This window comes from Mauremys mutica, chromosome 7 (genome assembly GCF_020497125.1).
Source record: "Mauremys mutica isolate MM-2020 ecotype Southern chromosome 7, ASM2049712v1, whole genome shotgun sequence".
Lineage (NCBI taxonomy): Eukaryota > Metazoa > Chordata > Testudines > Geoemydidae > Mauremys > Mauremys mutica.
The window spans coordinates 95,421,880-95,443,470 of NC_059078.1; the positions used below are offsets into that span (position 1 = coordinate 95,421,880).

Genomic DNA, 21,591 nt, shown 5'->3' on the forward strand with positions numbered 1-21,591 from the left:
CTCTGTTGTCTGTCCACTGTCCCTGTCCAGCTGTTATTCTGTTGACTTTTCAGCAAAATCCATGAAACTTAAGGATGTTCTCGCTACATCTAACAATGAAATAGTTGCATTCTTTCTGGATGCACCCAAAACTTCAGGCACATATCAAGCCACAGATGAATATTTTGTGTTTAAAACATACTACTTCACAGTCTTTCGCTTTTAAAGCTGTTCAATTTGTTTTCCAGACTGAAGCCGCCTTGTATAGGTTAGAAGTTATGGAAGTTCCAACTGCATCACTATCCCACAAATCACTATTCTACAGTATGAAAAGTATATTCCTGATTGGGCCCATTTTGATTTCATTTGGGGGTCTTGATGCTCCTGAGCGAGTATACGGTGAAATCCTTGATCTGATGAAGAAACATCCCTAGAATTGCATACTAGTGTTTTAGAATTAAGCAAGATTTAGAAGGAGTCCTTTGAAATAAGCTTTATATCTGAACTCACTGTAGGGGTTACAAAGGTGTTTGCTATGATTCTTTGGATTTGCACTACTTGTCATTATCATATTCTATCCTGCTGGCAATTCGGGGACCTTCTCAAGGATCTAAATTTGATTTCTTAGAGTAGATAGATTTTTATGGCTTCAAATTTATCCCATGCCTAGAAATGTGTTGAACAATGAAAATAAAAACCCTAAAAATTGAAGGTTTTAATATTTCAGGGTGAAAATGGAAATCTCACTATTTGTATGACGGTTGTGAAAATTCCCACTAAATAAAATAACAGGATTCATTTTCCTCACATAAGTGACTGATTCAAATAATGTTAGCCTCAGCCATGCAAAATTTTGTGTGTTTGAATGTTTTCAACAAGGAAAGATAATTTCATAAAGTGATATTCGGAGGGCACAAAACCAACAAAAACTGCTAAGGTTTATTTATTTCCCTTAGCTTTGAGGGATTGGGAAGATTTTGGTGGGAAATGATAATGCTCATAAATGTTTTTGGCTGCAAGGTTATGTATGTTATTATTATTGCCAAAAGGCGAGTCCCGGAGTAGTTTATAGTTATAGTTTTTTTAAATGTGTCAAGGAGAATCCAGAGCAAAGGATGGAAGTGTCTATAATGAGTGTATAAATAAAAATAAATCAAATTAAACCAATACACCTTGCATAGCTGTATGTGTTACTTATTGGGTTTTACCGCTTTGCGTGCTTCACTCATTCATTAAATAATTAGAAATTAGAAGGACCAAAATGGAGAAAACAGCAAAAGGTGAAAAAAACAAACCTGAGATTCTTTAACTATATCAGAAGCAGGAAGCCTGTGAAAGGTTGTCCCACATCTGGCTCCTGTGAGGTTCTTATACTATCCTCTGAAGCTGCTGGTTTTGGCCACTGTTGGAGATGGGGACATTGAGCTAGCTGTACCGGGCATTTGATCCAGCAGGGCAGTTCCTAAGTTGCCACTGCTAAATGGTGCCATTTGGACACAGCCCTACATTGGAGACGATGGGGCCATGCACCTCCTCAAGGGGAGCTCAGGTAGGCACAGTCCCCTCCCCAAGTTTCATGGAATGAAGGGGGATTCTTCTTCCTATTGGGGGAGGTAGAATTGACCTCACCTCCCCCTCACAACTTTGGGATCAGTGTTGATAGGGGAGTAGTCCCTGTGATCAGGGAGCTCAGAGACTGAGTTGTAGAGTCTCTTTGCATCCTCCTCAAGCACCCAGGTGAAGGCCACATCAATCTGGCCCTATATTATATCACATCACTACCAGCTCCAATCCTGCAAATCCTTCTTATGCCAAAGACTTGATCTCTCAGTGCCTCAGTTCCCCACTGGTAAAATGGGAATACAAATACTTCCTTTCTCACCCCCCTTAGCTCCGTGTGATGTTTTCAGACTAGTTTATTCATTGAAAAATGCTGGTTTGAGTAACCTGAAACTATTTGCAAATTTGACACAAAGCTGCTGAATAGTTTTAGTCAAAAGAATTTTTTCAGGCTCGATTCAAAAAGGGATTTAGAAGCTATTCACAAAATGGGGGCAAGGAAATGGTGGTGTGCTGCCTGCAGCCTGGTGGTTAAGGTACTTATTGGGCATATAGGACAGGACAGTTTTAATCCCCACTTTGGATTAGAGAATTGAATCCAGGTATCTCCCCTCCCAGGTAAGTGCCCTAACTACTGTGCTAGAGGATATCTGTCAGTGCAGTGCTCTGTCTCTCCTGTAGAAGTGCTTCATTTTGTATGAAATTCTTGAATAGTCATTGGGCCAGAGAAAGAATGAAAATGACTCTACTTTCAGACATGGAATGCCATCTCTTATGCATTTCTGCAGTGATTCAGTATCAGCCTAAGGGATCAGGAGGGCATTAGGGGGCTCGGGCACATAACTTGGGAGGAGAGGCTAATTTAGTCTGCAAAAGAGAAGAATGAGGTGGGGATTTGATAGCACCTTTCAACTACCTGAAGGGGGGTTCCAAAGAGAATGGAGCTCATCTGTTCTCAGTGGTGGCAGATGACAGAACAAGGAACAATAGTCTCAAGTTGCAGTGGGGGGTGGGGGTCTAGGTTGGATATTAGGAAAAACTATTTCACTAAGAGGGTGGTGAAGCACTGGAATGGGGTACCTAGGGAGGTGGTGGAATCTCCTTCCTTAGAGGTTTTTAAGGTCAGACTTGACAAAGCCCTGGCTGGGATGATTTAGTTGGGGTTGGTCCTGCTTTGAGCAGGGGGTTGGACTAGATGACCTCCTGAGGTCTCTTCCAGCCCTAATCTTCTATGTTTCTATGATCAATTGTTCAGTCACGTATGCATGTACTTAACTTTAAGGCTACTGTGTTACATGTTGGCTGGATGCAAACTAGTTTAAATTTAATTTTCTCTTGTCATGTTCACACAAAGCAATTGCTGATCTGTGTGCAGTGTGCAAGTTGTAAATGGTGCTAAGCTGTGTCTCAACCCATATAAAATATATTATTTGCATTATGTGTAATGCTCTGTAATCACCACAGTCTTTGACATAAACCACAGTACAAACATGAAGGCTCAGCTATGAAGGGTTCAGTCAGATCCTTGTCCAACTCAGTTAGTTGCCACTGTGCCTGGGACCTGGTAGGGGCTTTTTCTGTGGCATAGCTAAACCACAAGTAAATAAACTTAAAATGGACTTTGCATGGACCTTCGTATGAGTAAACTTTAGCTCACTCCAGTGTCTATGTTAAGCAAATACAAAAGGGGACAAGAGAGCATGGCCAAAGCAAATCTGTAGTGTACGTTAGTTGCAGAAAACACTTTATGGTATGCCCCCAGCTCTAGCCATTAATAAGCCAAACACTTCTATGCTTAAACTGCATGTTTTAAAAAAGAATGATTTTGTTGCATACACCGGCATATCAACAAATGTCAGAGCACTGGGCACATATTCAGTAGGAGTGGTGTTTTCTGCCAGTTACCCTATTGCCTTCCATGGCACTGCATGGCTGTACATGAGTGCAGAATTTGGCCCACACAGCGATCTAGTCACAGAAAGGAATAGCATAGGATTAACAATCAGTCTCCATTTCCCAGTTATGTTCACTCAAAATATAATGTTGAACTCAAGCTAGATTTATCCTTCGATTTAATCAGCTTAATCAATATATATCATTGTAGAATGATGAACAACTCTATGAATGTGATAGGAAATAATATATGTAGTCTGTAAAGTACAATCTATTTCATATAATTATTAAATTCTTCACAAACTTTGCATGATTATAACTTTTGGAGACATCACATCCCAATCTGGTGTTTTAGGGGAGAGATTACTCCTATTAACAAACACTGGGAGGGGATCTGAATAGTCCCTTTATACTTATAGTGGATGAAGTTAATAGTAAGCCAGAGATTAACAACTTTTGGTTAATATGCCAGGAGCCGAGTCCATCCCATTGACATTAATGTTAATGAGATTTGGACACTGGCAACAGGCATGCCGCTTATCAACTCTCCCTGCTCATCCTGCCCTGGTATTGGTGGCCCGGACTTAGCACATCCCCTTAGCACATCCTGGGTTTAGCACTTTCTTCCTTGTCTGCAGCCTCACAAATCTGCCTGTATCTGGGAACCCACTGCCCAAAGAGGAGGTAATGGACTGGGGCACATGCATCTCCACCCTGCGGGGAAGCCCCTGCTGGAGTCCTGGTGCTGTAGGCTGGGAGGGGAGGTTGCAGGCGGGGCAGAAGTGTGGCAGGGGGCAGGGGTTTTCCATGGAAATCTCAGGAAAAACTTTCTAACTGTGTGAATGGTAAGACTACCTAGGGAGGGTGTGGAAGCTTCGTCCCTGGAGGTTTTCAAAAGGAGGCTGGTTTAGACACAACAAATCCTGTATCTTGGCAGGGGGTTAGACTAGATGACCCTGGTGGTCCCTGTTAAGTCCTTGGGGCAGCCGGTGTAGGAAACAATCACTTGAGGCCAGAGAGCAGACAGCTAACCAAAACCTCCATTTTATTTACAGAAACAGAGAGCTCACTCAGCCGGTTGAAACCGGCTGAGCTATCCCTTAATAGTCTAACTCAGTTGCCATAGTAACAAAACCCATGACAACCAAATACACAACATATTCCTCCCCCCCTAATAAGAACATCCCCTAAATAAAACACACACTAAACTAGAGAAGGAGGGTAGACTGCCTCCATTCCTGGCTAAACCCTGGGGATTATTTTGCCCCATAACCATGGGTTCGCCCTAACTAAAGATCCAGCTGATGAGGAGGCCTTCTGTCTCTAGGTGGATTACGGCGAACTTCTGGTGTTGTTGCACCCGAAAGTACTAGGGGCTCACGGTCCGCAGCACGAATAGATGAGGAGGTGGTATCAGCTCGTGCTGGGCAAAGGGGTATCTCAGCTGCCGGCAGTAATGGAGGAGAACAGTCAGGAACAGGTGACTCATGATTCGGTGTCTCACCAGGAGGGGTGAAGTCAGACCCCTCAACTGCAGATGGGTCCTGAAGACTGGCATGACCTGGCAACAGCTGATCTACATGTCGCCGCCAGGTAAGATTCTCTGCAGTCCGGACTGTATAGGAAACAGGTCCTGTCTGAGTGATGACTGTGGCCGGGACCCATTTAGCTCTGGAAGTATAATTCCGAGCCAAAACTGGCTGTCCTGGGCTAAAGGTTTGGTCTTTTGCTCTGGGTGCCCGTCTGATGACTTGATATTGCTGCTGATGTTGCACAGTTTGTCTGGGTTCAGAAGGTTTCAGCAGATCAAAGCAAGTGCACAGCTGTCGTCCCATCATTAGAAAGGCTGGGGAAGCCTGGGTCGTAGCATGAGGTGTGTTTCTATAGGAAAGTAAGAAGGTATCCAGACGCTTTTGAATGGAGTGTTGTCCCTTTGCTGATTTCAAAGCGTTTTCATTGTCTGCACAAATCTTTCAGCTAATCCGTTGGTGGACGGATGATATGGTGCTGACGTGATGTGGCGTATCCCATTTGCCTTCCTAAAATTTTGAAACTCCTGAGAGACGAACTGCGGTCCGTTGTCGCTCACAAGTTGTTCTGGCAGACCAAAACGACTAAAGAGTCCTCGTAGTTTTTGGATAGTACTCTCTGCAGTAGTGGACTGCATTATAGAGACTTCTGGCCATTTAGAATGGGCATCTACTGCCACCAAGAACATGCTTCCTTCAAGGGGGCCAGCAAAGTCAACGTGAATACGTTGCCACGGGTTTTCAGGCCAGTCCCATGGGTGTAGGGGTGCCCACTGGGGTGCATTTCTTACACTCTGACATGACATACAAGCTTTTGCCTTCTCTTCAATAGCACTGTCCAATCTAGGCCACCAAAAATAGCTTCGTGCAATTTCCTTCATGCGCACTATTCCACAGTGACCGGAATGTAGCTGTTCTAACATCTGTGATCTCAGGGGTGGTGGAATAATGACACGCCTCCCCCACAACAAACAACCAGATTGGACCGATAACTCCGTCCGCCTGGACATGTAGGGAACAAGGTCGGGTGAGACCGGAGAGGTTTGTCGAGATTTTCCATGCATCACCAGGTCCATAACTTGGGATAATACTGGGTCAACGTGGGTTGCCTTCTTTATCTGAGTAGCAGTGATGGGTGTATTCTCTACCTGTTCAAAGTAGAAGATTTCCTTTTGGGCACTATCTTGATGTTTGACCGGTAAAGGCAACCTTGAGAGGCCATCTGCATTGCCGTGCAGAGTGGATTTCCGATATTTGATTTCATATGTGTGTGCAGAAAGTATCAATGCCCAACGTTGCATACGACTAGCAGCTAATGGGGGAATGCCTGTGTAGCGTCCAAAAATTGATGTCAGAGGTCGATGGTCTGTAAGAAGAGTAAACTTTCGCCCAAATAGGTACTGATGAAACTTCCTAATTCCAAAAACAATTCCTAATGCCTCACGTTCGATTTGGGCGTAGTTAGTTTCTGCTTTGCTTAGAGTGCGTGAAGCAAAAGCAATAGGTCTTTCTTGTCCCGAAGGCATAATGTGTGACACGACCACTCCCACTCCATAAGGGGAAGCATCGCAGGCCAATTGCAGGGGTAAGGATGGATCAAAGTGCGTTAGAACTTCAGAATTTAACAATGCATCTTTAGCTTTGTTAAATGCAACATCACAGGCTTCAGTCCACTTCCAGGCCTTGTTCTGCCCAAGGAGCTCATGAAGTGGTTTTAGCAGTGTGGCTAACTGTGAGATGAACTTTCCATAATAGTTCAGTAGTCCTAGAAATGAGCGCAGCTGGCTTACATTTCGAGGTGGGGGAGCCTCCACAATAGCTTTAACTTTTGCAGGGGCCTTATGAAGACCTGCAGAATCGATGATGTGTCCCAAATATTCAACAGAGGGCTTGAAGAATTTACACTTGTCTTTGCGAACTCGTAGGCCATACTCTTCCAGTCTTTGTAGGGTAGCCTCTAAATTCCTTAAGTGATCCTCTTCATTTCTTCCAGTGACCAGGATATCATCCAGATAGCACTGAACTCCTGACAAGCCACACAAGATCTGGTCCATAGCCCTCTGGAACAGGGCGGGAGCCGATGTGATTCCGAAGGGTAGGCGACAGTATCGATAAAGCCCCTTATGAGTCACAATAGTCAACAGCTCTTGGGACTTTTCATCGACATGCATCTGTAAATATGCTTGACTCAGATCAATCTTACTGAACTTTTGTCCCCCAGCCAGGCCTGCGAAGAGGTCATCGATGCGGGGAAGCGGGTATTGCTCTGCACACAACACTGGGTTGACAGTGACTTTAAAATCACCGCAAATCCGGAGAGAGCCATCTTTCTTCACTATTGGAACGATAGGAGTGGCCCATGAGCTATGGGTAACTGGTATTAGGACTCCATTGGTGACCAGGCGCTCCAGGTCTGCTTCAACTTTTGGCCTGATGGCATATGGCACAGTTCGGGCTTTCAGATATTTTGGTGGACTGCCAGGTTTAATGTTCAATGTCACAGTGATTCCCTTCATACTTCCCAAATCATCTCCAAAAACAGCAGCATGTTTCCTTAGTATAGGGGTTAGACTGGTTTCTTCTTTAGTCATCCGGTGCACTTCTGCCCAGTTCAGCTGAATCTTCCCAAGCCAAGACCTACCCATTAAGGCTGGGTAGTTACCTCTCACCACAAACAGTGGCAATTTAGCCGCCTTTCCATTGAGCTCCACCTTAACATCAATAGTGCCCAACATGGGCACAGCTTCACCTGTATACGTCTTCAGAACAGTTTTTGTTGCCTTAAGCGGAAGATGCTGTAGCTTTTCCTTATACACAGTCTCAGGAACCATCGAGACAGCTGCACCGGTGTCTAGTTCCATGCGTATAGGTTTGCCCTCCAATAAGGGGGTTACCCAGTATTCATGTGAGCCCGCTGCCAAAGACAAAACATGCAGTGGCACTTCCTCTTGTGAGGAGGTGTCACCTTGATCATCCTGGGTCTGCTCTAGGGTATGCAAGGTTCCTCTTTTTGTCGGCCAGACCACAGGCCTCTTTTTCTTTTGTTTACAGGCATACTCAATGTGTCCCTTTTTGCCACAGTGTCGACACACCAGGTCCTTACACCAGCATTCTGATGCCTGGTGACCCAGCTTACCACAGCGGTAACATTCTTGACTCTGCACCGTTTTGTGGGTCAGTTCTTGTGACACTTTTTGCACCCTAGGGGATGCACCGATGTATTGTGCCTCCCTTGTAGCTAGTTCCATGGAGACAGCAATATCAACAGCCTTCTGTAATGTAAGCTGAGCCTCTGTCAGTAGGCGCTTCCGTATAGCTTCACTGCAGAGGCCACACACTAACCTGTCACGCAGGGCATCATTTAACATCTCTTTAAATTCACAGTGTTCTGCTAGCTTTTTTAAAATGGCTACAAATTGTACAACTGTTTCATCTTCCTTTTGGTCTCTTTTGTGGAACCTATATCTTTCAGCAATTACCAGTGGTTTTGGGGAGAAATGAGACCCCAGGATTTCCACAATGTCACTGTAAGATTTAGTCTCAGGCTTAACAGGGTGCAGTAAGCTGTGTAGCAGAGAGTAGGTTTTAGCCCCTACAACAGTTAAGAATATTGGTACCTTCTTCGCTTCTGTAATGTCATTTGCAATACCAAAAAGCTCAAAACGCTCAGTATACACATGCCACTGCTCTGTATTCTCATCAAAAGGCTCCAGGGGCCTGGTCAGAGTAGCCATGATTTTTAGTTTCACTTTCACAGTCAGTGCAAACAAGCAGCTTTTTTTCTTTGTTTGGTCTTTACCTTGACTTCTACTTCCTTCTGTTACTGGAGCAGTACCAGGATCCCACCCTCGTCGCCAGTGTTAAGTCCTTGGGGCAGCCGGTGTAGGAAACAATCACTTGAGGCCAGAGAGCAGACAGCTAACCAAAACCTCCATTTTATTTACAGAAATAGAGAGCTCACTCAGCCGGTTGAAACCAGCTGAGCTATCCCTTAATAGTCTAACTCAGTTGCCATAGTAACAAAACCCATGACAACCAAATACACAACAGTCCCTTCTAAATAAATACAATAGCTGAAGTGTAAAGTAATTGCATGGTCGTCCCACCCTCCCACCCACCCACACACACACACACTTTTCTTCATAACCATCCTCAGGAGCATTTCTGAGCAATGGAGGTTGGACAATGGACCCAATGACAGCACTATCAATGCTGATGGCTAGAGAAGCTGGTGAGAACATAGGGGAAGCACACTTCACACTCCAACAAATGCTTTGGGGCCATTTAGAGGGCAATTTAAACTGACCAAGGAAGATCTGCAGACCATCATCACAGATGTCAGATGGTATTTAATCAAAACAGGTGGTGGCTCAGAAGGGGGGGTTAGACTGATGCTATGCAGGAAGCTTACACTAACACAGAGACAAGAAAAATAATTTGTCAACATTTACAAACCAGAATTTAGCTACTTAAATCCATATTTGGGAACCTCAATAAGGGTACGTCTACACTACGGGACTATTCCGAATTTGCATAAACCAGTTTTGTAAAACAGATTTTATAAAATCGAGTGCGCGCGGCCACACTAAACACATTAAATCGGTGGTGTGCGTCCATGGTCCGAGGCTAGCGTCGATTTCTGAAGCGTTGCACTGTGGGTAGCTATCCCGTAGCTATCCCATAGTTCCCGCAGCCTCCCCCGCCCCTTGGCATTTCCGGGTTGAGATCCCAGTGCCTGATGGGGCAAAAATCATTGTCGCGGGTGGTTCTGGGTACAGCCTCACCCCTCCCTCCCTGAGCAGCAGACAACCATTTCACGCCTTTTTTTGCTTGGTGAACTGTGCAGACGCCATAGCACAGCAAGCATGGACCCTGCTCAGCTCCATACCGCAATCGTGAATGTTTTAAACACCTTGCGCACTCTCGTGCAGTCTATGGTGAACCAGGACCTTCAATCCGAGGCGAGGAGGAGGCGGATACGGCAGCACGGCGATGACAGTGATGAGGACGTAGACACAGAATTCTCTCAAACCGCGGGCCCCTGCGCTTTGGAGATCCTGATGGTAATGGGGCAGATTGTATCCATTGAACGCCGATTTTGGGCCCGGGAAACAAGCACTGACTGGTGGGACCGCATTGTGTTGCAGGTGTGGGACGATTCCCAGTGGCTGCGAAACTTTCGCATGCGTAAGGGCACTTTCATGGAACTTTGTGACTTGCTTGCCCCTGCCCTGACACGCCATAATACCAAGATGAGAGCAGCCCTCACAGTAGAGAAGCGAGTGGCGATAGCCCTGTGGAAGCTTGCAACGCCAGACAGCTACCGGTCAGTCGGGAATCAATTTGGAGTTGGAAAATCTACTGTGGGGGCTGCTGTGATGCAAGTAGCCAAAGCAATCACTAAGCTGCTGCTACGAAAGGTTGTGACTCTGGGAAACGTGCAGGCCATAGTGGATAGCTTTGCTGCAATGGGATTCCCTAACTGTGGGGGGGCGATAGATGGAACCCATATCCCTATCTTGGCACCGCAGCGCCAGGGCACCCAGTACGTAAACCGCAAGGGGTACTTTTCAATGGTGCTGCAAGCACTGGTAGATCACAAGGGACGTTCCACAAACATCCACGTGGGATGGCCAGGGAGGGTTCATGACGCTCGCGTCTTCAGAAGCACTACTCTGTTTAAACGGCTGCAGCAAGGGAATTACTTCCCAGACCAGAAAATAACAGTTGGGGATGCTGAAATGCCTGTCGTTATCCTGGGGGACCCAGCCTACCCCTTGATGCCATGGCTCATGAAGCCATACACAGGCAGCCTGGACAGTGGTCAGGATCTGTTCAATTACAGGCTGAGCAAGTGCAGAATGGTGGTGGAATGTGCATTTGGCCGTTTAAAGGCGCGCTGGCGGACATTACTGACTCACCCAGATCTCAGCCAAACCAATGTCCCCTATGTTATTACTGCTTGCTGTATTCTCCACAATCTCTGTGAGAGTAAGGGGGAGACCTTTATGGCGGGGTGGGAGGCTGAAGCAAATCACCTGGCCGCTGATTACGCGCAGCCAGACACCAGGGAGATTAGAAGAGCACACCAGGAAGCGGTGCGCATCAGAGAAGCTTTGAAAACGAGCTTCATCAATGGCCAGGGTACAGTGTGACTGCTGTGTTTGTTGATGAACACCCAACCCCCTTGATTGACTCAGTCCCTGTAAGCAACTCCCCCACCCCCTTCGAGTACAGCTTACTTATGCAAATAAAGTCACTCTCATTTAAAAAGGATTAATTCTTTATTGATTCATTATAAAAAGAGGGAGAGAAGTAAGGGTGTGGTTTGGGAGGAGGATAGGAGGGATGGAGAAGGCCATTAAAAAAAAAATTCACAGTAACGACATCCTTCTGGTTGGGCTGTCCACGGGGGTGGAGTGGGCGGGTGCACGGAGCCTCCCCCCACGCGTTCTTACACGTCTGGGTGAGGAGGATGTGGAACATGGTGAGGGTTGAGGGTGGTTATACAGGGGCTGCAGCGGCACTCTGTGATCCTGCTGCCGTTCCTGAAGCTCCACAAGACGCCGGAGCATGTCAGTTTGATCACGCAGCAGCCCCAGAGTTGCATCCCGCCACCGCTGATCTTCCTGCTGCCACCGCTGATTTTCCTGCCGGTCTTCCTGCCGCCACCTCTCATCTCGGTTGTCCCTCTTGTCCTCACGTTCATCCCTCCTGTCCTCACGTTCACTGGCCTCTTTCCTGTAATTTGAAACCACGTCCTTCCACTCATTCAGATGAGCTCTTTCATTGCGTGTAACTTCCATAATATCCGAGAACATCTCATCTCGCGTCTTCTTTTTCCTCCGCCTTATCTGTGCTAGCCTTTGGGATGGAGGAGGGATGGTTGAAAAATTTGCAGCTGCATGAGGGAGATAAATATTTAGAAAGATACATTTTACAGAACAATGGTTATACTCTTTCACAATGAAAAGCAGTATTCACCTAGCACATGTGATTTCCCTACAAGGTCGCATTTTTCATCTTAATAGTGAGTGCCTGCAGCTCTGGAGTTACAGATCTCACAGACACAGGTCCAGGCATCAGAATTCAGCTTGCATGCGGCCATGGTAAGCCACTGTCTTTCAGCTTCTGTAGTGATTTACCCCTCCCCCCCAACGCATGGCTAATACCACGCTAGCTCCCTGCTAATCAACAACCTTCCCACCCCCCCACCCCCCACCCACTGCGTGTCTGGTACCTTGGGGAAGATCGCCCGTGACCAAACACAGAAAAGATCATCGGCATTTCACTCCTCCCCTCCCCCCGCTTCGCTACGTGCAGGAAAGTTTTTTTTTTAAGCTGATGCAGTCCACGAACCCAGTAGAAAAATGGCCACCCCCCTTACTTAAATTCCTGATTTTTAACCAGGTTATCCTGAACGATATCACTTTGCTGAGGATAACAGAACAAGATAAAGAACGGATGCTTCTTGAATGCCAGCAGTCACCGGGACCATACGCTGCTATGCTTTGCCACGCAATGATACCTGATTACTTGCTACATGCATGGCGTGGTAAAGTGTCCTACCACGGTGGGCGGAACAAGGCTGCCTTGCCCAGAAACCTTCTGCAAAGGCTTCTGGAGTACCTACAGGAGCGCTTCATCGAGATGTCCCTGGAGGATTTCCTCTCAATCCCCGGACATGTTAACAAACTTTTCTAAGTAACTATACTGTCTGCAAATGCATCCCAAGTCCTCAGGGCAAATCAATCATTAAAAAAGGCTTGCTTAAAAAACAATGTTTGCTATTTGCAAAGGTACACTCACCAGAGCTCCCTTCCATGGCGTCATTGTCTGGGATAGTGGCTTGTGAGGGCTGGGAGGACGGTAATTCCGTCAGGGTGATAAAAAGCTCCTGGCTGCTGGGGCTCACGGAGTGCTGTGTGCTCTCTGCTAGGTCTTCCTCCTCTTCTTCATCTTCATCTTCCCCGTCTGCATAATCCTCAGCCATGGCAGAGATTACAACCCCCACCTCGGAATCCACGATCAGGGGTGGGGTACTTGTGGCGCAGCCCCCTAAAATTGCATGCAGCTCAGCATAGAAGCGGCATGTTTTTCGACCTGCCCCGGACCTTCCGTTTGCTTCTTTGGTTTTCTGGTAGCCTTGTCTGAGCTCCTTAACTTTCACTCTGCACTTCACTGAGTCCCGGCTGTGGCCTTTATCCGTCATAGCCTTAGAAATTCTTTCAAATACTTTTTCATTTCGTCTTTTGGAACGCAGTTCTCTTAGCACTGAATCCTCTCCCCAGATAGCGATCAGATCCAGTACCTCCCGTGCAGTCCATGCTGGGGCTCTTTTACGATTCTCAGGAGACTGCATTGTTAACTGTGCTGATGAGCTGTGCGTGGTCACCTGTGCTGATGAGATCTCCACGCTGGGGAAGCAGGAAATGAATTTCAAAAGTTCGCGGGGCTTTTCCTGTCTACCTGGCCAGTGCATCCGAGTTCAGAATGCTGTCCAGAGCGGTCACTGGTGCACTGTGGGATAGCTCCCGGAGGCCAATGCCGTCGATCAGTGTCCACACTAACCCTAATCCGATATTTTAATACCGATACTAGCGTTACTCTCGTTAGGGAGGAGTACAGAAACCGGTTTAAAGAGCCATTAAAATCGATATATGGTGCCTCCTAGTGTGGACGGTTGTGGCGTTAAATCGGTTTTACGCTCCTAAAACCGGTTTAAACGCCTAGTGTAGACCAGGCTTAAGTGGCCTGTTTTGCAAAGATGCCAAACATCCAGCAGCTCCCATAAAGGCCCTTCCTGGGAATACATTTTGAGACGATTGTGGTGAGACAATTCTATAATATCTGAATACTTCATGTTTCTGTGTCCATAATGAATCTGGGTTCGGACCTGAGTATGATATGGACATTGCACTAGTTGGCTTGGTTAATGTTGTGCTAATGATGGATGAAGCTCAGGTGGCCACTTTGATTTTGTCAGACTGATCAGCTAATATTTGGAACCATTAACACTATTATATATGTTGAGTCATTAGCCTCTGCGATAGTTTTCATTTCAGTGATAAGGGAGGAGTGAATAAATGATTTATCCTCTAAAGTGAAATATTGTATTGATCGCTTGAGAAGTTTGTGATTTTTGTCCCTCTTATCTGAGAAATTGTAGACCTTTGTTGCTGGAGATGTGTGACGAGAGTAGGAGTCACCCATGAGTGGCTTGGCTTCTTTTGAGCAGAGAGATCCCAGAGGGTAGGATTGAAAGATTACACTTTTGCTATGGGGACTCTGGCTTTCTGTAGGATTATAGCTTGCTCCGATGCACATTCAATGGACAATGTAAAATGGAAAGAAAACATTTTATTATTGATAGAATACCACACTCATACATGTGCAGAAGTATGATTCTGTTTTTTGAAACCTGAGAATAACTGTAGTGAAGCATGTGTGGGCTAAATTTTGCTCTCATTTATTTTTTTGGCAAAAAACATGCTCTACTAGATACAGTTGCTGATATGCTCATTTATTCAAGCAATAATTCTTTTGAAAAAAGTCCATATTAGACATAAAATAATTAGGTGCTTTAATGACTGGAACTGGGCACATACCATGAAACATTTTCTGTAAATAATGCTACCATTAATATGATTTTGCCCTGCTCAGCTTTGGCCCTTTTTTGAATTTGTTTAATACAGACATTGGCATGATCCAGTTGTAGTCGTGCTAATGATCATGGAAAGTAAATTTTAGTTTCAATATGCAAATATTTGTTCTTGGTTTATTTTATGTGTGTGGGGATTTTTGTCAACACAACAGTGGGAATAGATTTACAAAAGCCCTCATCAGCTCTTTGGCAAAGAGATAGTCGAATGAACTAGATAAGAAGCTAACCAAATACTTTGTAACTAAGACTATGCACGCATGTGCTGTTGTATTTTATCAGTGACTGCTGATGATAGAAAATTACAGGTTACTACACACACACTGTAATTAATATATTTTATATGGACATATGGCACTGATTAACACTCTTCACAACTTGCGCAGATCAGAAGCTCCTTTGAGTGAACGTGATAAGAGAAGATTAAATTCAAATGAGTTTGCATCCAGCCAACATATAATATAATAGTCTAAAGTTAAGCTTGTGCATAAGTGAGTGGAGGATCCATGCCTTACTGAACAACTGCGGAAATGACATCACATGCATGCAGATGGAGGGGAATGAAGGCATTCAATTGCACAATAAATACGTTTTTAGTCATCAGGGATGTTTACTGATATGCACCTACTTTAATTGTGTCACGTAATAAGGTATTGCATGTCTGTCACTTCCTACTTCTATTAACATTGGTGTTGACAGAACTGCCGCCATTCAAGCCTTCAAATCCCATCTGATGCCGTGAGTGGACTCTGGTTGGTAATATCTTTTCCTTCCTAACCTCAGGTTTACATTTTAGATGCTCTTTTGGGGGTAAAATAACTAATAACCTGTACCTCAGTCACTTGGTTTGTGTCACATTTGTATGTGGTTTTTGACAGGTCCTTAGATGGAGTTATGGTGAATGCTTGTAACATTTCCTCAGAAGGAGTGAGGAGAATTGACACTGCAACTCCTCTGGTCTATATATTTTGTGGGGATAAAAGATTGTTGGAATGAGGGACAATAGACAGAAAGTCTCCTAAGAGTAGATCTGTTCTTTTTCATAGATTGAGACATTACTTAAAAGTTATTGTAAAATGTACCATTTACAGTACTTTACAAATGTGCATGGCCCAAAAGAATATTCACCATAATTGAGCATGGTACTTTAAATTGATATAGGCGAGATTTTTTTTGTGTTCTTAATACAGCATTCAATAGTGGGTTCTTTTTGTGCTGTTTTCAATCAAACCTAACTTTCAGTCTCCTGACTTGCACTGATGTGCCACAAATCTAGCAATTTTATTTTTGTAAAATTCTGTGGTAAATTTGACTCAACAAAGTGAGGGATTGGTATCACTGCACTGAACCAGGGAGAGTGCTTGCAGGCTATATTAAAGTCATGCTTTTTAAGCACAATTGCCATTCCAGTCATATTATAAATGTCTTTTATTGGGATAAGTGATAACTATATGGGCCAAGTAGTGTGGAGGTTTTATGATGTATTCTTGACAAATTTATTTTAAAAAATTAGTCTGAGAAATTTATAATCCTGGAAATAATGGTTTATAGCAGTATGTTAGATTATAAACTCTTTGTGGCAGGGACCATGTCTTCCTATGTGTTTGGTCAATGTCCAATAAAATAGGCTCCTGATCCACAATATATTATTAAGTAATAATAAAATAACAAACGTATAGATGTGGCCATTACCTGACTGGCATGAATGCATTCCTTGACATATTTTAATCCTTATTTTTATTGTGTTTCTGTGTTTAACAAAACGTAATACACTAACTTATATAACACCAGTTCTGGGTATGAAGCAATTTAACTGCTTTGTAGTGCCAAGGTATAACAGTGCTCCACATAGGACCTGATCCATCTTCTATTGCAGGCAAAGGGAATGTTTCAGTAAGTTCAATAAGAGTTAGATATGGCCATAAATACAACAGAATCACGACAGAGACTGAAGTTGGGCTTGTCCCCAATTGAATTCAGTATTACTGTGCTTGTAAGAATTGGCAGGTAAAATAGTGATTTTTTTTCCATTTTCTAGCATGTATTTCACACTCTTTAGATATAGAAGACAGTTGGCATAAACGTTACAAAGCCAAGATGTATGTTGGTAGAAATATTATTCATAGATCCATTTTTTTTCACAGAAACAAGATGTGGTGGTTTATTGCAGTAGCCTGTCTAATACAAGCTGTTACAAGCTCAGAAGAACTCATCAAGAAGAAAAGAAACATGAATCCCGAAACGTTTATGAATATTGTAAGTCAAGTATTTGTGAAAATTTTAACTATAATGGAACATAATAATTAGACATAGGCCTGAAAATTCAGATTCAGGTTGAGGGCCATATTTCAAATTTTCAACCACAACGTTTGGGGGTGTCTTGTTTTGGGATTTAGAAAGGCTCATTAAATACATCTACCAAGTAACCTAATTGCAAACTTTGGATCCAAGTTTAGATCCATATTTAATATTGATAACGTTTCAGTAACAAGTTTTCTCTTTAACTCTTTCCCTTCCCCCACTATAGCAACACTCACTGTTTTTCCAAAAGGGCCTTCCAATTTATCTGTATTGAAGGAAAGATCGGGGAAGTATGAAGTGTGCATATGAGTAAGTCAGCTATAAATGCGAATGATCTCTTATATTCAGTTCCATGCATTTCCTTGTTCCCAGAGAGAAAATTCTTCACACCTCTCTTCTCTTCTCATATGTCATGGTTCCCTATTTTGAGGGAGGATCTGAGCCAGCAATAACGAGTCTACATAATACTTTTTTGTATTTGAGTCTTAAACACTTTTTTGACAACCCTTCGGGAAGTAATTGCTTGATGTATGTATGTTAAGGGATTATTAAATAGATTATTATGATTTAAAGTATGAAGCATAAGATGGATCTTTACAAGAGATACATTGTAAGAAAATGTGGAGCTGAATAGATGGAGACTTTGCAAAGGGAGTGAGTTTCAAGGAGGGAGTGAAATGAGCGCAGAAAGGATGCTTGGTGTTTGGCGTGTTTCTGTGGTATTGTAAACTTATATTTGGGGTAGTTTATACCATTACTTTTATAAGAGGATTCATAATAAAGTTCTTTCTATCATAGAGCCAACCATTTTCTGAGTTGTAAAGATACGCAATTATTATAGGACAAAGCAAATCTAAGATAGTCTAAAGTCTGGTTTAATGGAAACTCCCCATTGGAGTGGATTTTAATAGCTAGAGCTGTCAGAGAATTACACAAGAGCATGCAGGATTCCTGCAGTGCTGGTCCTTCAGGTTAGGCAAGATGGAGTTCACCTACCTTGTTTTGGCTCAGGTATATTACAATCATTATGTGCAGATGTAAATTGGCTCTGAGAAAGATTTAGCATGTCAATTTTGCTACCAATGTTCAGTTGAGCTGTCAGCAGACACCATTCCTTATAATCTTCTGGTTCTTACAAGTTTCTAAAGATGGCATTTTCCAGAATGCTCTGCACAAACCTACTCCTCACATACTAGGATGAAGTGTTTATATTAAAATACTGAGGCTCTGGGACCCAGACCTATCTCCCTAACATGTGCTTAATTACCTTTCTGTTCGGGTTCATGTCACAGTCCTGGCAAAGCTTCCCCAGCTGGAAACTCACTAGGCTGCCGTGTTTGGGCCTCACACACTGGGCCCACGTGCTTTAAGTGTCCCTAGTCTGAGTAGTCTGTAACACTGTCTCTTTTCTTGGCCTCTCTGGCATGCTTCCTGGGCACAGGCTCCTTGTTTGTTACCCCGTCACTGAGATAGGGCCTCATGGCCCACCAGCTGTAGGCCCCCACCAGTGCTAATACCCCAGATTCCCCCATAATTTAAGATCACCCTATCCCTGAGCTCCTAGTTTGTGGGAACTCTGTGTTTATAGTGAAGCAAACAGATGCACAGATTTCTCAGAAGATTCCAAAAACCAATCGCCCTTTGCTTTAGCTAGCACAAGAAAGACAGAGCTAGACAAAACTATAAGACACCTGTACACATTTTCCTGCCTCAGTTTCCTCAGCACTCCTAAGCATTCTTTGAGCTTAGGGCAGAGTACACTAAGGAGTCCAGGATACCATCTCCTGTACATGGCTTTTCCTCCAAATCATGGAGTCTCTCCTCTTCTCTGCACACAGTTTTCTTATTCCTCAGCCAGTCCTGCAGTTAAATAGAACTCTTCTACTATGACAGCATGTCCCTCTGTTCCTCTTTCCTGGACAAATGCCCTTTTTGTCATTCTTTGAGTTCCTCTTTGTCAGTGATCAGGCTCATCAGGTGACCAGAGTCCCACCACATGATCTATTGTTTAGTTACCTCCTCCCTGGAGTTCAGACGTGAAAAGCTGGTTTGCTCTGGTGAGCAATCATCTCTTTGCTAAAGGTGCTCCATTTGAATGTAGGCTCATCAAAGTTGAGTGGCCTACCGTTGTCCCTGATCAGAGAGAGAGGCGACAATCCTGACAGCTGATGGTGAATTGTACACATTCAATTTCAGCAATTTCATAAAATCAACCAGAATTCTTAAATTGTACGTAGACAAATTCCCCAAATCATCACAGATCAAAAGTTACTTTTTACTATATTTTTCTCATTTATTAATCATTGACCCTTTTTTTGCATCTAAATGCTTAACTTATTGAGGATTTCTTGAAATGACTATTCCAATGAAAACTATTTTCAAATAATAGATTCCTGAATATTTATTCCCTTCTGGCTAATGCCATTACATCTGGATGTGCAAAGGAAGAACATAGAAATGTTTACATTCTTTGTGGAGAAATTTTCTAAGCTTTTCCACAGCTAATCCAGCCTTCTTGGCACCTCCTTGTTCAGGTAATTGGGCTGGAAATCTCAGGAGAATGGGCTCTCTGGGAATATTTTCAATACTTTCTGGTTTGGGCCAGGTTAGGAATACAATTCTCTCACTATTTTAGGCTTTGTTCCATATCCCTGTTGAAACCAGTTAAGTGCAGGAACTCATAAAATTTAAACAAACACTCACGCTAACACTTCCTAGTGGGAAATGCCCTCTTCCTTGCAACAGATAATGAAAAATCTGATCGGGGCGGCTCTAGGTATTTTGCTGCCCCAAGCACAGCAGGCAGGCTGCCTTTGGCGGCTTGCCTGCGGGAGGTCCCCGGTCCCGTGGATTCGGCGGTCCGCCTGCAGGAGGTCCGCCGAAGCCACGGGACCAGCGGACCCTCTGCAGGCATGCCACTGAAGGCAACCTGCCTGCCGCCCTCGTGTCAACCAGCAGAGCGCCCCCCGTGGCTTGCCGCCCCAAGCATTCGCTTGGTGTGCTGATGCCTGGAGCTGCCCTTGAATCTGATACATGTAAACAATCTTAGACATTTATTTTAATTCCCTCAGAGTCAGTTGATCCGCTATGAAGGATATCCCAGTGAGGAGTATGAAGTTCTGACAGAGGATGGCTATTACTTGAGAATAAACAGAATTCCTTATGGCAGAGAAAAACCTACAGACAAAGGTATGGTTCCATTTTGCTTGATGCACAAAACCCCAAATAACACTCATCCAAAATAAAACAAACCAACCCACCAATCCAGGTTAAAAAAAGATATATTGGAGGCATGTTTAACGTCTGTGGCGAAATCCTGAACCCAAATCTCAGACTGAAAACCAACCAATCAATCAAGTCTTTACAAATGTCTATATGTTTGTGATTTTTCTGAACAAAGCAGGGTGAGAAAAATTGAGAATGATTAGGTCATGGGTTTTGACATTAGCAATAATATAAGTTTGAGAACAGGAGAGGCTGGATGCCTGTTGGCTGAGTTGCACAGTGATGTTTTCCTATACATTTGTGACTTTTGTATATTTTGTTCTGTTTGGTTGTTATGTCAAGCAACCAGCCTTAGTTATGAGCAACAAAAGAACAGGGATTTAGTATGGAAATACTTAGGAAATCTTAACTACAGCTGTTAGCAGCGTTAAAGCTAATTATACATGTATATATATAGAATACTAATGACAGCCATAGCTAAACTTCCCTAAACATTTCCATTCTAACCCCCTCTTTACAGTTGCTTTTAACTATATCTAATTATTTGCCGTGGGGTATCATACTTGTGGGTGTGCTCTGATATAAAGGTTTTATCAGCATGAGTGATGAGTGAAATGCAGTATATCACTTTGCCATGCTACAGAACTACAAGTTTGGTAAAGTATTCCATTTATTTAGGTCCAAAGCCAGCCGTGCTTGTCCAGCATGGATTGTTTGGTCAAGGTAGCAACTGGATTGAAAATTTGGCCAACAACAGTCTGGGCTTCATGCTAGCAGATGCTGGCTATGATGTTTGGATAGGAAATACCAGAGGAACAACATGGTCTCAAAGACACCAGAAATTTTCAGTTGCCCAAGAGGAATTTTGGGATTTCAGGTAGGCTGAACTGGAGAGAAAGTAGTGAAAGTGACAAACTGTTTTGCATGTTGGCAATTCTGTATGTGCAGTGATCTATGTTTCTCTTAATTCATGTGAACATCAATTTGTGTGGTTTGTGCACAGCAATGGTGCTCAGATAGGATTTAGATCTGTAATTTTGTATGAATTTCCATTTGGCTCCACTGTCATGGCCTTGGGAGGCCATCAGTTTAAATCAGCAGAGAACCTCCTCCTGCACCCCTTACTCACATCATTAATGCCACTGATTTCAGTAACACTAGGATTGAAAGATGTAGCTCAGAGCTAAACAGAACCCTCTGTGTGGTAGAAACCTTTTCATTGAAACGTGTCATCGTCAGGGCCATTACTCACCTACAGAAATATATTGTGCTGTTAGATAGGTTTAGTTCATTAAATATCACAAGGAAACTTTTCCTCACTGCAATCCTATCCAGTGGCCAAGGGCAGTCAGTCCCTGAGCACAAAGCAGAATTGGGATTGCTCTCACCTTGGGATAGAGTTTGCCCCAAAGAGAGTAAGGAGGAGCATGGAACAGGCCCATC

General features: G+C 43.8%; 1 protein-coding gene and 1 pseudogene across 3 annotated transcripts in view; both read left to right on the forward strand.

The window, feature by feature from the left end:
• The window catches only part of LOC123374528, a 29,886-nt pseudogene extending 28,830 nt beyond the window's left edge, over nucleotides 1-1,056 (forward strand).
• Nucleotides 1-21,591, forward strand: part of LOC123374994 (lipase member M-like) — a 48,497-nt gene that overhangs the window by 14,793 nt on the left and 12,113 nt on the right. For 2 of the 3 annotated variants that reach the window (XM_045025499.1, XM_045025501.1), the window contains exons 1-4: nucleotides 9,081-9,192; nucleotides 16,767-16,878; nucleotides 19,995-20,112; nucleotides 20,827-21,025. In XM_045025499.1, coding sequence (XP_044881434.1) covers nucleotides 16,774-16,878; nucleotides 19,995-20,112; nucleotides 20,827-21,025 — 422 coding nt within the window. In that variant the 5' untranslated portion in view covers nucleotides 9,081-9,192; nucleotides 16,767-16,773. Of the gene's footprint in view, nucleotides 1-9,080; nucleotides 9,193-16,766; nucleotides 16,879-19,994; nucleotides 20,113-20,826; nucleotides 21,026-21,591 lie in introns of those variants that run through there. The other variant, XM_045025500.1, reaches the window with a different exon arrangement.